Genomic DNA, 12,679 nt, shown 5'->3' with positions numbered 1-12,679 from the left:
TCACGCCTTGGCAGTGGAGTGCATCCCTTTGTAAGGATCTCCCATTTCCCCCCAATAACAAAGAACACTCACTCAGCTACAGAAAGCAGTGTTCTCGGACGTATTTGTAGCTTATTCCTCACAAGTACCTGTGACGTTGGTGTTCCCATTAACCTCATTCTACAAGTGAGAAAATTGAAGCTGAGAGAGAGAGAGAGAGAGAGAGAGAGAGAGAGAGAGAAAGGTGCACATTCCGGGGAAGCCCAGGTGTCTGAGGCGCCCTTGCCGCGCAGGTGTTTTATCCAGGGATCACCTGGAGGGGGGCGGGGCTGGTATCGTGCCCATTTTTCAGATGTGTAAACTGAGCTGCCCCAAGGCTTCTGATCCGAGTCCCAATCCGGCCGTCTGTCACCCGAGGCCACCGTCTCCTCGCGTCGCCCCTCCGCGGCCCAGGTGTGCTCCCCTCACCCGTGGGGGGCGGGGCGCGCGGCGGGGGGGCTGCCTTCCCCGCGGGTCACGGCCTCCGTCTCTCGGGGCCCCGGAGGCTGGTGTCGCCGCGGCTCCCAGGGCGCTGCCAACTTGCGGGGGGCGGCGGGGGCGCGCGGGCCGGGCTTTGTCTGCCCCACCTGAGGAGCCCGCGCCAGGCCGCGCCGCCGCCCCGCCCCGCCCCGGTCCGCAGGGGCCGCGGCAGCGCCCGCTCCAGGCTCGGGCCGCCGAGCGCACCGTAACCCGAGCCCGCGGCCGCCTCCATCTTACATCTGGGGACCGGGATCTTCTCCTCCGTCCCCACAAACACTTCGGGGAGCGCCCCCTCGCCCCTTCCCCGCACCTCCCGCCCCAACGCCCCTGCCCGCCCACCCCCTTCCCAAACTGCCAGCGCCAAGGTCCCACGTGGGCGCAGGGGGCGAAGTGGAAGATCTGCACCTCGCAGGGGCAGGTCCCGGGGCCCCAGCCCGGGGCGGGCGTGGGGCGGGCGTGGGGGATGTCCCCGCGGCTGGAGACCCGGGGGCTCCGCCGGACGGAGCCCGCTCGGGCCGCGCACACCTCGCTGGGAGCTCGCAGCCGAGCCCTGGAAGCGCGGAGCAGGGGCAGGGGTCGGCGCGCCCGCGTGTGTGAGTGTCCGTGTGCGCGCGCGCACGCGCCTGTGCGTCTTTAAGATCTGGGGTGTAATTCCGCAAAGAAGGTCCTGGAGAGGGGCTCGGCTAGTGTGGACAGAGGCTTTGTGTCCAAACCCGCAGCGACGGGATAAGCCGGGGCCGGGGGCTCCCCCGGGCGGGGACGACTCGAGGAGTTGGGTCTGCGCATCGGGAGGGGCGCGGGATTCCTCAGCCCGACGGGGCGCCTGGGGGCAGGAAGCTCGGGGCTCCGCGCCCTGCGGGACCATCGCGCGCCCCGGCCCGGGCTGGGGGGCGGCGGGGACGCTCGGCACAAGCTCCCGGCCGAGCCCCAAGCCCCGAGCCCCGAGCCCGGGCCGCGGGGTCGCGTCCCCGAAACAGCCCGCCCCGCCCGGCTCCCCGGCCCTCAGGGCACCCCCGCCGGCCGGGCCGGTTACGCCCCCACCCCGCGCCCACAGCCTCGCGGGCGAGCCGGAGCTCGGGCGCAGGGAGGCGGCCGCGCGTCCACTCCCGCGGCTGCAGTCCCTCCCCCCCCCCGCACTCACAAAATTGTCCCCGCAGCCGTTGTCCGGACACAGCACGTAGAAGGAGACGCCGGGGTCGGCGTAGAAATCCATCCGGCGCTCGGTCTCCTCGGTGGCGATGAGCTCGAAGGGCGTGTTGGAGCACCATTTCTCCGCAACGTCAGCCAGCTGCTGGAAATCCATCCTGGCCCGCCGCGCCCGCCGCTCGCTCAGCCTCCTGCGCGCCGCCCGCCGCCCGCCTCCCGCCCGCCCTCCTCGCTCCTCGGGCGCCCTCCTCCCGGGCGGGCAGCGCGCGGCTCCGCGGGCTCTCGGGCAGGCGGCGGGGCCGGGCGGCGCGGCTCCCTCCGGTCCGGGCTCCTCCCGGCGGGGACTGTTTACATGCTGTGTGTACGGAGTGGGCGGCGGCCTGGACGGCGCGGCGCCGCGCCCGGCCACGCCCCCGGCCACGCCCCCGGCCCGGCCCCGCCCCCGACCACGCCCCCCAGCCCGCCCCGCCCCGCCCCGCCCGCCTCCCGGCCCGTCCCTCTCGGGCGGCGCGGTCTGCAGCGGGCAGGGCGGGGCGGACTCCTCGGTTCGCCCCCACCACCTTTTTTTTTTTTAACTTTTATTTATCCTTTTTTTTTTTAAAATAAATAAGCGAACCCAGAGCTTCGGAGCATCCCGGAGTCCTCCCGAGTCCGGCCCCGCCCCGTCCCGTGACGTCATGCGCCCCAGCCAATCACCGGAGCCGGAGAGGAGCGCCGCGGTCCTCCAGCCCGGTGACGTCACAGCGCGGACCCGACCTCCGCGGCTTTCCACGCTACAGTAAAGCGGGGGCGGTGGGGGAGCTCCGGGTCCCGGCTTGCGTTTGCTGGGGGTTAGCAGGCCTTGTCGGGCAAAGTGTTTTCCCGAATGCGATTTAAGTGCAGGGGACGCCCGCAGAATTGCAGATAACTTGGACCTTGTCTGAGGCTAACAATGGAGGAGCTGAGAAAATCTGAGGGAAACAGCCTTTCTCTTTCAGAAATCAGAGCTCTGTCCTCCGATTGGTGTAAAAAAATGTTTCCCCTAAATACATTGACTAGACACTGATGGGAGTATCCATTTGAAAGGAAGATGATAGGTTTTGGAGGTCTTTTTTTTTTTCCCCCCGAACATAAATCTAAATATTTCTTAGAAATAAGCCTCCTAAGACTAGCTTGAATATTATTTACCTCCAATTCATATTGCATAACTTAAAATGACCAACTACAAGTTTGGAGAGGAGAAAGTACATTTTAAAACAAGTGTGCACAGCTCAGTGATTGCACCTGTTGAATGCTCATTGGTTGCCAGGAATGGGACAGGCATTACCGGATTGCAAAAAATGCATCGGAAGAGCCCTCGCCCACAGGAATTGAATGACGACTAGCAGAGACACGTTAAATAACATTCATTCTACAAACGTTCAATCAGCTCTTGTCTTTAAAGTTGGTCTTCTGAACCAGGCACCGTGATAGCCCTCATGATATAAATATGAACAATGTGTAGTTCCACCCTGAAAGGGCTGGCAGATTAGCCAAGGAAAGCTGGGGATACCGTAAACCCTCTGAACACACCCTTCAGAACGGGTGTGATTCTGGAAAATTGTTCTCTTGCACATTTCTGGGATAGGGACTCTTTTTCCCTTGACTTTCCTTACTAAATCAAAGCTGCATTCCCATATTGAAAGTAGAAACCCCACATAATCTTTCAGCAGAGGCAGAGATCAGGACAGTGATCAGCTAAAAGCCATCCTGGGTACTGCCTCTTACCTTTTACCTGATGGGAGTTGTCCTCACCCTGAAGTTAGTGGCTCCATGTAACAATTCCCTGATTTCAGAATTTCCCAATTCTTTTTTTTTTTTTTTAATTTATTTATGATAGTCACAGAGAGAGAGAGGCAGAGACACAGGCAGAGGGAGAAGCAGGCTCCATGCACCGGGAGCCCGATGTGGGATTCGATCCCGGGTCTCCAGGATCGCGCCCTGGGCCAAAGGCAGGCGCCAAACCGCTGCACCACGCAGGGATCCCCCCAATTCTTTGAAAACAATTTAGTCAGTGAACATTTATGGAGCATCTATTGGGTACCAGGTATACAAGGCCCAATTTTTGCCACCAAGGACAGACTATAAACTAGGCAGGATTCCAAGTTGATCCTCAAGATCCATGCCTGCTTGGTATACACGCACCTTCTCCCAGTCATTCAAACACTAATCTAGGTATTGCTGTGAGGGATTTTAGAGATGTAATTACGGTTTCCGAGCAGTTGACCTTAAGACAGGGAGGTTGTCCCTGGTGGGCCTGCCCTAATTAGGTGAGGTGTTAAAAGGGACTGGGCTTTTCCTGGAGAGAGATTCAAAGCATGAGGTAGATTCCTCATCAAGGTGATTCTCCACTGATGATGTTGGAGATAGAAGGGGCAATCTGGCAAGGACCAGGCAGCTGAGTGTAGGAGCTGAGAGCAAACCCTGGCCAACAGTCGGCAAGGAAGTGAGATTTCTGTCTCACAGCTTCGAGGAACTGAATTCTGACAATGACCTCAATGAGTTTGAAAGTGGGTTGTTTTTTTTTTTAGAACCTCCAGACGAGGGGGATCCCTGGGTGGTGCAGCGGCTTAGCGCCTGCCTTTGGCCTAGGGCGTGATCCTGGAGACCCGGGATCGAATCCCACATCGGGCTCCCGGTGCATGGAGCCTGCTTCTCCCTCTGCCTATGTCTCTGCCTCTCTCTCTCTCTCTCTCTCTCTCTCTCTCTCTCTCTGTGACTATCATAAATAAATAAAAATTAAAAAAAAAAAAAAAGAACCTCCAGACGAAAACTCAGCCTGACCGAACCATGATGAAAACCTTGACAGACCCTGAGCAGAGAATGCACTCATGTGGTGGCTGTGCCAGAACTACTGACTTACAGCACCGTAAGCTAATAAATGGCTATTGTCTTAAGTCACTAAGTTGGTTTTAATTTGCTATGTAACATTGAAAAGAGTACATAAGACAATGAAGGAGACAGGCACATGGATAAAGAAAATTCCATATGTTCCTGTAAATGTTATAAAATGTTGCTTTTTTTTTCCCTTTCTGTTTTTTAATATGGGGACCTCAGGAAAAAAAGCAAGCTTCTGGTTCTGCCATTTAAAGCATTATTATACATTACTCTGGAAGTTCCAAAAATAAAAAGATTCCTTAAATTTGAGACTAAAATATATAAATAAAATACATAGCTTGTCTTGGAAAACAGGAAGTTTAAAAAATGCCTGTGTTTTTAAGTCCATCTATGAAGCTTGTTCTAAGTGATGGATGATAATTACAAAGTTATATTTATGTATTAAGTACTTTTTGTTAGAAGATGAAAAATTCTCATGATGAAAAATAGAATTCTGGGTATCAAGCAATTGCTTAATGAATTGAATACTGTTGGTTTTCTTAGAAAGCCATTGAGTTAGGTGCCTGGTTGGTACAGTTGGTAGAGCATGTGACTCTTAATCTTGAAGTTGTGAGTTTGATTCCCCCATTAGGCGTAGAACTTATTTGAGAAAAAGAGAAAAGAAAAGAAATAAAGGCATTGAGTTAAAGAGCAGAAACTTTGGAATTCTGGGTTGATTCTCACCACTGAGATTTTAAGTTTTATGGACATTTGCAACTAACTCAATTGCCTGGAGCCTCAGTTTTCTTTTCTGAAAAATGGGGACAATAGTGAGACAAAGTATGTAAACTCCTTGTTCCAGAACCTGGCACACAGCAAGGGTCATTATTACTCTTGATCAGCTTCTGGAAGATGATTTGTTGGAAGATTGGCTGATGAATTCTTTTTTAAGATTTTATTTATTTATTTAAGAGAGAGAGAGAGAGAGAACGAGCAGAGAGAGGCAGAAGCAGGGAACCCAACACAGGACTCAATCTCATCGCCCTGAGATCATAACCTGAACTAAAATCAAGAGTCTGATGTTTAGTTGACTAAGCCACCTAGGTGCCCCAGCTGATGAATTTTAAAAGTAAAATTCAGGAGTTACATGAGGGTAGTGAATACTGGCACAGATGAAGGAAAACCTCATTTTTTTTCCAAGCACTTAAAGCAGAGTTTCTCAATGAGCTTGTCTCAATGAGCTTTTCTCAATTATCCAGCACTATCGATATTTGGAGCTGGATAATTCTTTCTTGTGGGGAGTTGCCTCGTGTGTTATAGGGTATTTAGCAGCATCCCTGGCCTCTACCCACTAGATGCCAGCGGCCTCTCCTTCGGAGTCTGCCCAGCCTCTGACAACCAAAAGTCTCCAGACATCACTAAATGTTTCCTGGAGGACCAAACTGCCCCTTTTTGAGAACTACAGATTTAGAGAGAAAAGTCTTGCACAAGGCTGAAGCAAGCCTTGTGTGACAGGTAAAGCCGTGGAAATAAGTCCTGGAAAGTGCATCTATACAAGTCACTTAAGCTTTGGTTTCCCTAATGCAACTGAGAAAGTCAGTCGCTTGGACAGGAAGATGATAAATCTCTCTGCCTCTCTCCCGTTTGGACAGAGTCCCGTGAGCCATCCCATGTAGGGATGTGTTCAGGCTCCAGGTACAGGACAGTCGTCATCCAGAACGTCGACCAGGTCTTTCATGCTGCCTGAAGGTGAAGAAACATAAGGGCCTCCTGAAGACCCTTCGTTGTTCTGGCTCTGGAAGCAGAAGGAAGGTGAAAATGAATCCCCATTGGTGAGTGGAGAGTTGTGTAGTCCTCACTGCATGCAGAGAAATGTTTCTCTTCTTTATACGAAGAAGCTTGACTTCCATCTCTGAACCACTGATTGTCTTTGGGAGATGTGTGTTGGTTAAGACGAGAAGGCATATGCGAACCCCATGCTGGCTGGGAGGTCTCAGGAGCCCAATTTGATCTTGCCAAGCACACCCTAGACTTGGCTCAAGCCAAGTCTTCTACCCACCTCTGTTCTAAGTCCTCTGTGGCTTTTATTCTAGTGTAAGGCTGACTTTTCCATGTAATTTTACCTTTTATTTACTTCCACATTGTAAGTCCATTTAATGAGCCCTCCCCTCTAGCAAATCTGCTTCATCCATACAGCCTGGTGGGTATATGCTAAGACGAATCAGGCAGAGAGGGGAGTGTGGCTGGTTCCACATTCACCCTTTGAGCCCATGGCAGTCGTATGGTATCAAGAGGGACAGTAGACCCCAAGGTCCAGGAGGTGGCAGTCAGTAGAGAAGTGTGTGATTTGTCACAGAGGTGATGAGGGAGATAAAAGGAGCCCAGGATGTGGAGAAGCAGTACCCAAGAGGTGAACACAGGAGGGATGAGAGCTATCCCCTCCCTTTCCCAAAACACTTAAGAAAGGAGATGCCTGGGCAGCAGGGTGGGGAGGACAGAGGCTAGACATGTGTGCCAAAGTTTGTCTCATTGCAACTAGAGTTTGAAAAAAAAAAGTTAAATTGGAAGATCAGCAAAAATTAAAATTCTATATAAGTGAATCATTGTGACCCAAATACCCCATAAGGCTTGGGAGAAAGATTTACTCCAGCATTTCTGCCCTCTGGCCAGAAAAATTCATTCCAAATTTTGTTTCTGAATCTGTCAATCTTAATTTTTACAAAATCACTTTTTCTTTTTGTTATCCCTCTAAAAACTTTGCATCTAAAATTTGAAGAAGGGGCAGCCCGGGTGGCTCAGCGGTTTAGTGACGCCTTCAGCCCGGGGCGTGATCCTGGAGACCCAGGATTGAGTCCCACGTTGGGCTCCCTGCATGGAGCCTGCTTCTCCCTCTGCCTGTGTCTCTGCCTCTCTCTCTCTCTCTCTCTCTCTCTCTGTGTGTGTGTATCTCTCATGAATAAATAAATAAAATCTTTAAAAAATAAATAAATAAAATTTGAAGAAGCTCTGGGTTATACCATTTGGCTACATTTGCCTTCAAAACATGTCTTATCTGATCAAATTCACCTGGTAAGTATTTTCCTTTTCTATATGTCAAAGAAACACAGTTTGAGGTTGTTTTTTTTTTTAAGTTTCTTTTTTCAAACATTTCAAGTATTCTATGTTGTTCAATCATTCCCCTCCTTGTCCTTACCTTCAACTAAAATGGTTTCTCCTACTCCCTATTTTTAAGCATTTATGTTGCCTTCCTTCAGTAAAACACACAAAACTTCCTTTTCACCAACATCTCACTGGTGCTGCTGAGGGAGAAACACAGATTTTAAGGTGGCAAAACAGTTGTTTTAACATTTTTCTCTTTTCCATTTCCGATGAGGATTATTGTTCTGCTTCTATTTTTATTTGTCTGTTGAGGCTTGTTAGGACCTGGTTAAATTAGCTCATCCTCTAGAGAGGGGTCCCCAGAGCATTACTCCAGAACTCCTAGGAGGGTGTGGATTCCTCTGGGAAAAGGCGTGTATCCAGGGAATTTGCTAAACCAGAAGCTGCTGTCAGATGATTCCAGATCTGAATGTCTATAACTACATTTCATTAATTCAGAAAGACTCAAGGTCTATTCTTTTGTTTTGGGGCTCAAAACGAGACAGAGGAGTAGGTTGTAGAAGTCTTAGTCAATGGTCTTCTGTTCATCAGTAACAGAAACACATTCATGGTAGTTTAAGCAACAGAATAAAATGTCAAGAGAACTTTCATAAAGATCCAGAGAATCTCACAGAACCAAGGGCAGGAGTATATCTCACAATAGGCAAGAACCAGGAACTGAAAAACTGTCAGGAACTATTAATTTCTCTCTTTCTCCTCCCCCTCTCCCTCCTTCCCCTTCCTCTTTCCTTCCCCGCATCCTCTCCTCCCTGCCTCCCTCTCAGTCTCGTATCTAATTCTTTGTGTCTTTCTGGCCAGACCATTTTTTTCCCTCTACCTTTGCACATCTGTTCCCTTCTTCTCTTTACATGCCCACTTTCTCTGCTTCTCCTGACATGTGGATGAGAATGGCTTTCCATGATGGCAGCTACTGCTCATCACTTTCCGTAACCTCCGTTTCACCCGAAAGGTGGTCATTCATCTCTGAATGCCCACTGCAATCTGCTGCTTCACCTCTGGTCATGGCCAGTGCAGTGGAGTTATCAATCATAGATAGAGTTGCTTCCTGGAGATGGACATACTCTCAATGAAAGGGGGTTACTGAGCTGGGAAGACATCTCTAAAAGTATCTATTTCAACAGGGTAAATTTTTTTTTTATGCAGACAAGTGCAGGAAACAATCATTAAGAAAGAAGAACTTGATGAGAAATAACAAGTGTTGGCAAGGATGTGGAGAAAAGGGAATGTGTGCTGTTGGTGGGAATGGAAGTTGGTGCAGCCAGTTGGTGCAGCCACCATGGAAAACAGTATGGAGGTTCCTTAAAAAATTAAAAATAGAACCACCCTATGATCCAGCAATTCTGCTTCTGGGTATTTATTGGGGAAAAAAACCCCACAAAACACTAACTTAAAAAACTCTCTGCACCTCCACGTTTATTGCAGTTTTATTTATAATAGCCAAGAAGACACAGAAGGAACCTAAGTGTCTCTTGATGGGTGAATAAAGAAGATATGGTATAGTATTCAACCATAAAGAAGAAAATCTTACCATTTGTGACAACATGGATGGTCCTTGAGGGCATTATGCTAAGTGAAATAAGTCATACAGAAAAAGACAAATTCCACATGATCTCATTTATATATGAAATCAACCTCCCTCCCCCAAACTAAACTCATAGAGAAGATTGGTGGTAGCCTGCAGCCGGGGATGGGGGAGTAAGGAAATGGGTGAAGGTGATCAGAAGTACAAACTTCCAGGGGTGCCTGGGTGGCTCAGCTGGTTGGGTGTCTGGCTCTTGATTCAGGCTCAGGTCATGATCTCAGGGTGGTGAGATTGAGACCTGTGTCAGGCTCTGTGCTCAGTGGGGAGTCTGCTTGTCCTTCTTCCTCTGTTCTTCCTCCCACTCTCTTTATCTCTAAAACAAACAAACAAAATCTTAAAGGAAAAAGAAATACAAACTTCCAGTTATAAGATAAGTAAGTGCTGGGAATACAATGTACACCATGGTAACTACAGTTAATAATATTGTGCTGTACATTTGACAGTTGCTAAGACAGTTGATCTTAAAAGTTCTCATTAAAAGAAAAAAAATTGTAACCGTGTGTGGCATTAGATGTTAGCTAGACTTACTGTGATGATCATTCTGCAATGTGTCCAAATATCAAATCATTGTGTTGTGTACCTGAAACTAATATAATTTTATGTATCAATTATACCTTAATGATAAAAAAAGAAAAAAAAGAACTTTCCAACAATAAGGCTTTTAGATAGATGAACATGATTAAAAATCTTCTTGGAGGGATCCCTGGGTGGCGCAGCGGTTTGGCGCCTGCCTTTGGCCCAGGGCGCGATCCTGGAGACCCGGGATCGAATCCCACATCAGGCTCCCGGTGCATGGAGCCTGCTTCTCCCTCTGCCTGTGTCTCTGCCTCTCTCTCTCTCTCTGTGACTATCATAAATAAATAAAAAAAAATTAAAAAAAAAAAAAATCTTCTTGGAAGTGGGTGGATTTATAGAATATAGGAAACTGAACATGAGTCATAATAACACTATTTAAAAAAACACAGTGGGAAGTGTAACCCAAAGTATAACACATAAATAGCTTTAGGGTCCTGTAAGATATATGTATATATTTGGCAATGAGGTTACTGATATATCAATATATGGGACTGGTGGTATTTCTTTTCTGAACTCAATTAGAATAAGCACATGCATCAATTTCTAGCAGCTTCTCCCAGGCTCACATGTTCTGATTCCACCTCTTAGAAGAAAGGCCATCTGATGGAATGCCCAGTAGAACCACATGGTATTTGACATTGACAACCTCATCTCTGGTCATAGCTTTTACATTTCTCTATACAGAAATATGAATGCATATATTACATATATAAAAAATAAATCTGGGGACCCCTGGGTGGTTCAGTGATTGAGCGTCTGCCTTAGGCTCAGGGCGTGATCCTGGAGTCTCGGGACTGAGTCCCATATCGGGCTCCCTGCATGAAGCCTGCTTCTCCCTCTACCTATGTCTCTGCCTCTCTCTGTGTGTGTCTCTCATGAATAAATAAATAAAATCTTTTAAAAAAATAGATAAATATGGACATTTCATGGAAATAGAATCATACAGTATGTGGTCTTTTGTATATAGCTTTTTCCACTAGCGCAGTTCCGTCCATGTTGTAGGATGTATTAGTACCACGTTACTTTTTATGGCTGAATAATATTCCATAGTATATATAGATAAAACCACATTTTGTTTATCCATTCATCAGCTGATGGATACTTGGGTTGTTTCCAGCTCTTGGCTATTGTAAATACTGCTGCTCTGAGTATTTATGGGTGAGCTTTTGTGGGAACCCCTGTTTTCAATTCTTATGGGTGTATACCTCAGTAGGAGTGGAATTGATGGGCCACATGGTAATTCTTTGTTCAATTTATTAAGGAACTGCCAGATTGTTTTCCACAGTGGCTGTACCATTTTGCATTCTCACCAGCAATGTATGAGGGTTTTGATTTCTCTGCATCCTTGCCAACACTTATTACCCTTTTTCTTTTCTTTTCTTTTTTTTTCCTTTTCTTTTCTTTCTTTTCTTTTCTTTTTTTTTCCTTTTCTTTTCTTTCTTTTCTTTTATTCTTTTCTTTTCTTTTCTTTTCTTTTCTTTTCTTTTCTTTTCTTTTCTTTTCTTTTCTTTTCTTTTCTTTTTGAGTATAGTTATCCTAGCGAGTATGAAGAGGTATCCACTGTGGTTTTGATTTGCATTTCCCTAATATTTAGGTTCTTAGGTTTTTGATTGCACAGAAAAAAAATTGTGCTCAGAGGCATGGACTGTTATCTTAGAGGCTTAACATTCTCAGGGCTGAGAACACAGTAGGTGATTAATCATTACCTGTTGACAAACCTTTCATTCGGCAAACGGCAAACATTTACAAAGAGAGCCTGAGCTCTGTGGATCTGCTCAGCACCAATCAAAAAGAGTTATATTTAGCTTCAGGAGGTCAGCAGATCAGAGCACATTCTAAAGACTGTGAAAACAGGCCAGAAAGCTGGGAAATTCACACCTCAACAAGAAGCAGCAATGGAAGCTTTAGAACCTCTCTGATCCACTGCACCAAATGGTGGCTGAACATCAGTTACAGTTAAAACAGGTATCTGCTGCTGTTTTCATCTCTCTTTTCATTTTTTATCAAATGTGCCTTGGCAGAAACCTCTTAAGGCAGATGGGTGCCCACTTCCCAGAAGTGTTTGGGAGATAAATGTGAGCCGAACACTCCGGGATGATGAGACTTCTGCTGTAACTGAAGGGTTGGGTGCTCTCATTAATGAGACTTTAATTCTGAGCAGTTACTACCTGTGAGATCCTGTCCCATGAAGTTTATTAATAGCTGGGAATGTAACGCACAGCTTCGAGATGTCCTTTCGGTCTTAGTAACAGTTCTTTCCCCTGCTGCTGCCCTGGTTGCATCTTGATTCACAGCTGAGCTCTACAACCGACCAACGAGGAGCTTTAACCTCAAGTGAGCATCAATTCCCTCATCTACAAAGATAGAACTAAAAATGGCCATCTCTTAGGGTGGTTGCCAGAAGCAGCTGAGATAACCTGGTTAACTTACTGCAGTGGCTGGTACATGAAGAGAGGTCAGTACACATTAGGTCCCTCTGCCTTCTCCAGAAGTAGGGGTGTTACAGACATTATTCCTCTTCGTAGATGAGGAAAGTGAGGCATGAACCTCACAGTGAATGAGAAGTCATCTTCTCCTGGAATGCCTTTCCAGCTCACAACCATCTTCAGCTCCCTGGGGACTGAGCTCTGAATCAGGGTGCTGGACCCCCCGCAGTCATGTTCGTGCCACTGGCCACTGCCCCTCAGGTTGCTGTTGATTGAATTGAGGGACACAGACATGAGGCTCAAATGGGCCATTCAGATTCTTGTGCAAGAACTTGGAACTGAGACCAAGAGATACAAAATCAGAATCTGTATGCAGCTAGAACTGTCACAGAACTTTAAGACCTGGATGCCACTATACCCTGGCACATGGCTAGGGATATTGGAAAAGGCCGGTCCT

At 47.8% G+C, this 12,679-nt stretch overlaps 1 protein-coding gene across 4 annotated transcripts in view; it reads right to left on the bottom strand.

Moving 5' to 3' along the window:
* Positions 1–1,939, bottom strand: part of MTURN (maturin, neural progenitor differentiation regulator homolog) — a 66,909-nt gene extending 64,970 nt beyond the window's left edge. For all 4 annotated transcript variants that reach the window (XR_005983510.1, XR_005983512.1, XR_005983511.1 and 1 more), the window contains exon 1: positions 1,640–1,939. Coding sequence is in view for 1 of the 4 variants with exons in the window: in XM_041727862.1 (XP_041583796.1) it covers positions 1,640–1,801 (162 nt within the window). In the remaining 3 variants the exon portion in view is untranslated. The remainder of the gene's footprint in view (positions 1–1,639) is intronic.
* Between the last annotated feature and the right edge of the window lie 10,740 nt (positions 1,940–12,679).

Source organism: Vulpes lagopus, chromosome 13, assembly GCF_018345385.1.
Source record: "Vulpes lagopus strain Blue_001 chromosome 13, ASM1834538v1, whole genome shotgun sequence".
NCBI lineage: Eukaryota > Metazoa > Chordata > Mammalia > Carnivora > Canidae > Vulpes > Vulpes lagopus.
The sequence above is the reverse complement of the archived record's forward strand: the minus strand, read 5'-3'. Positions and strand labels throughout refer to the sequence as shown.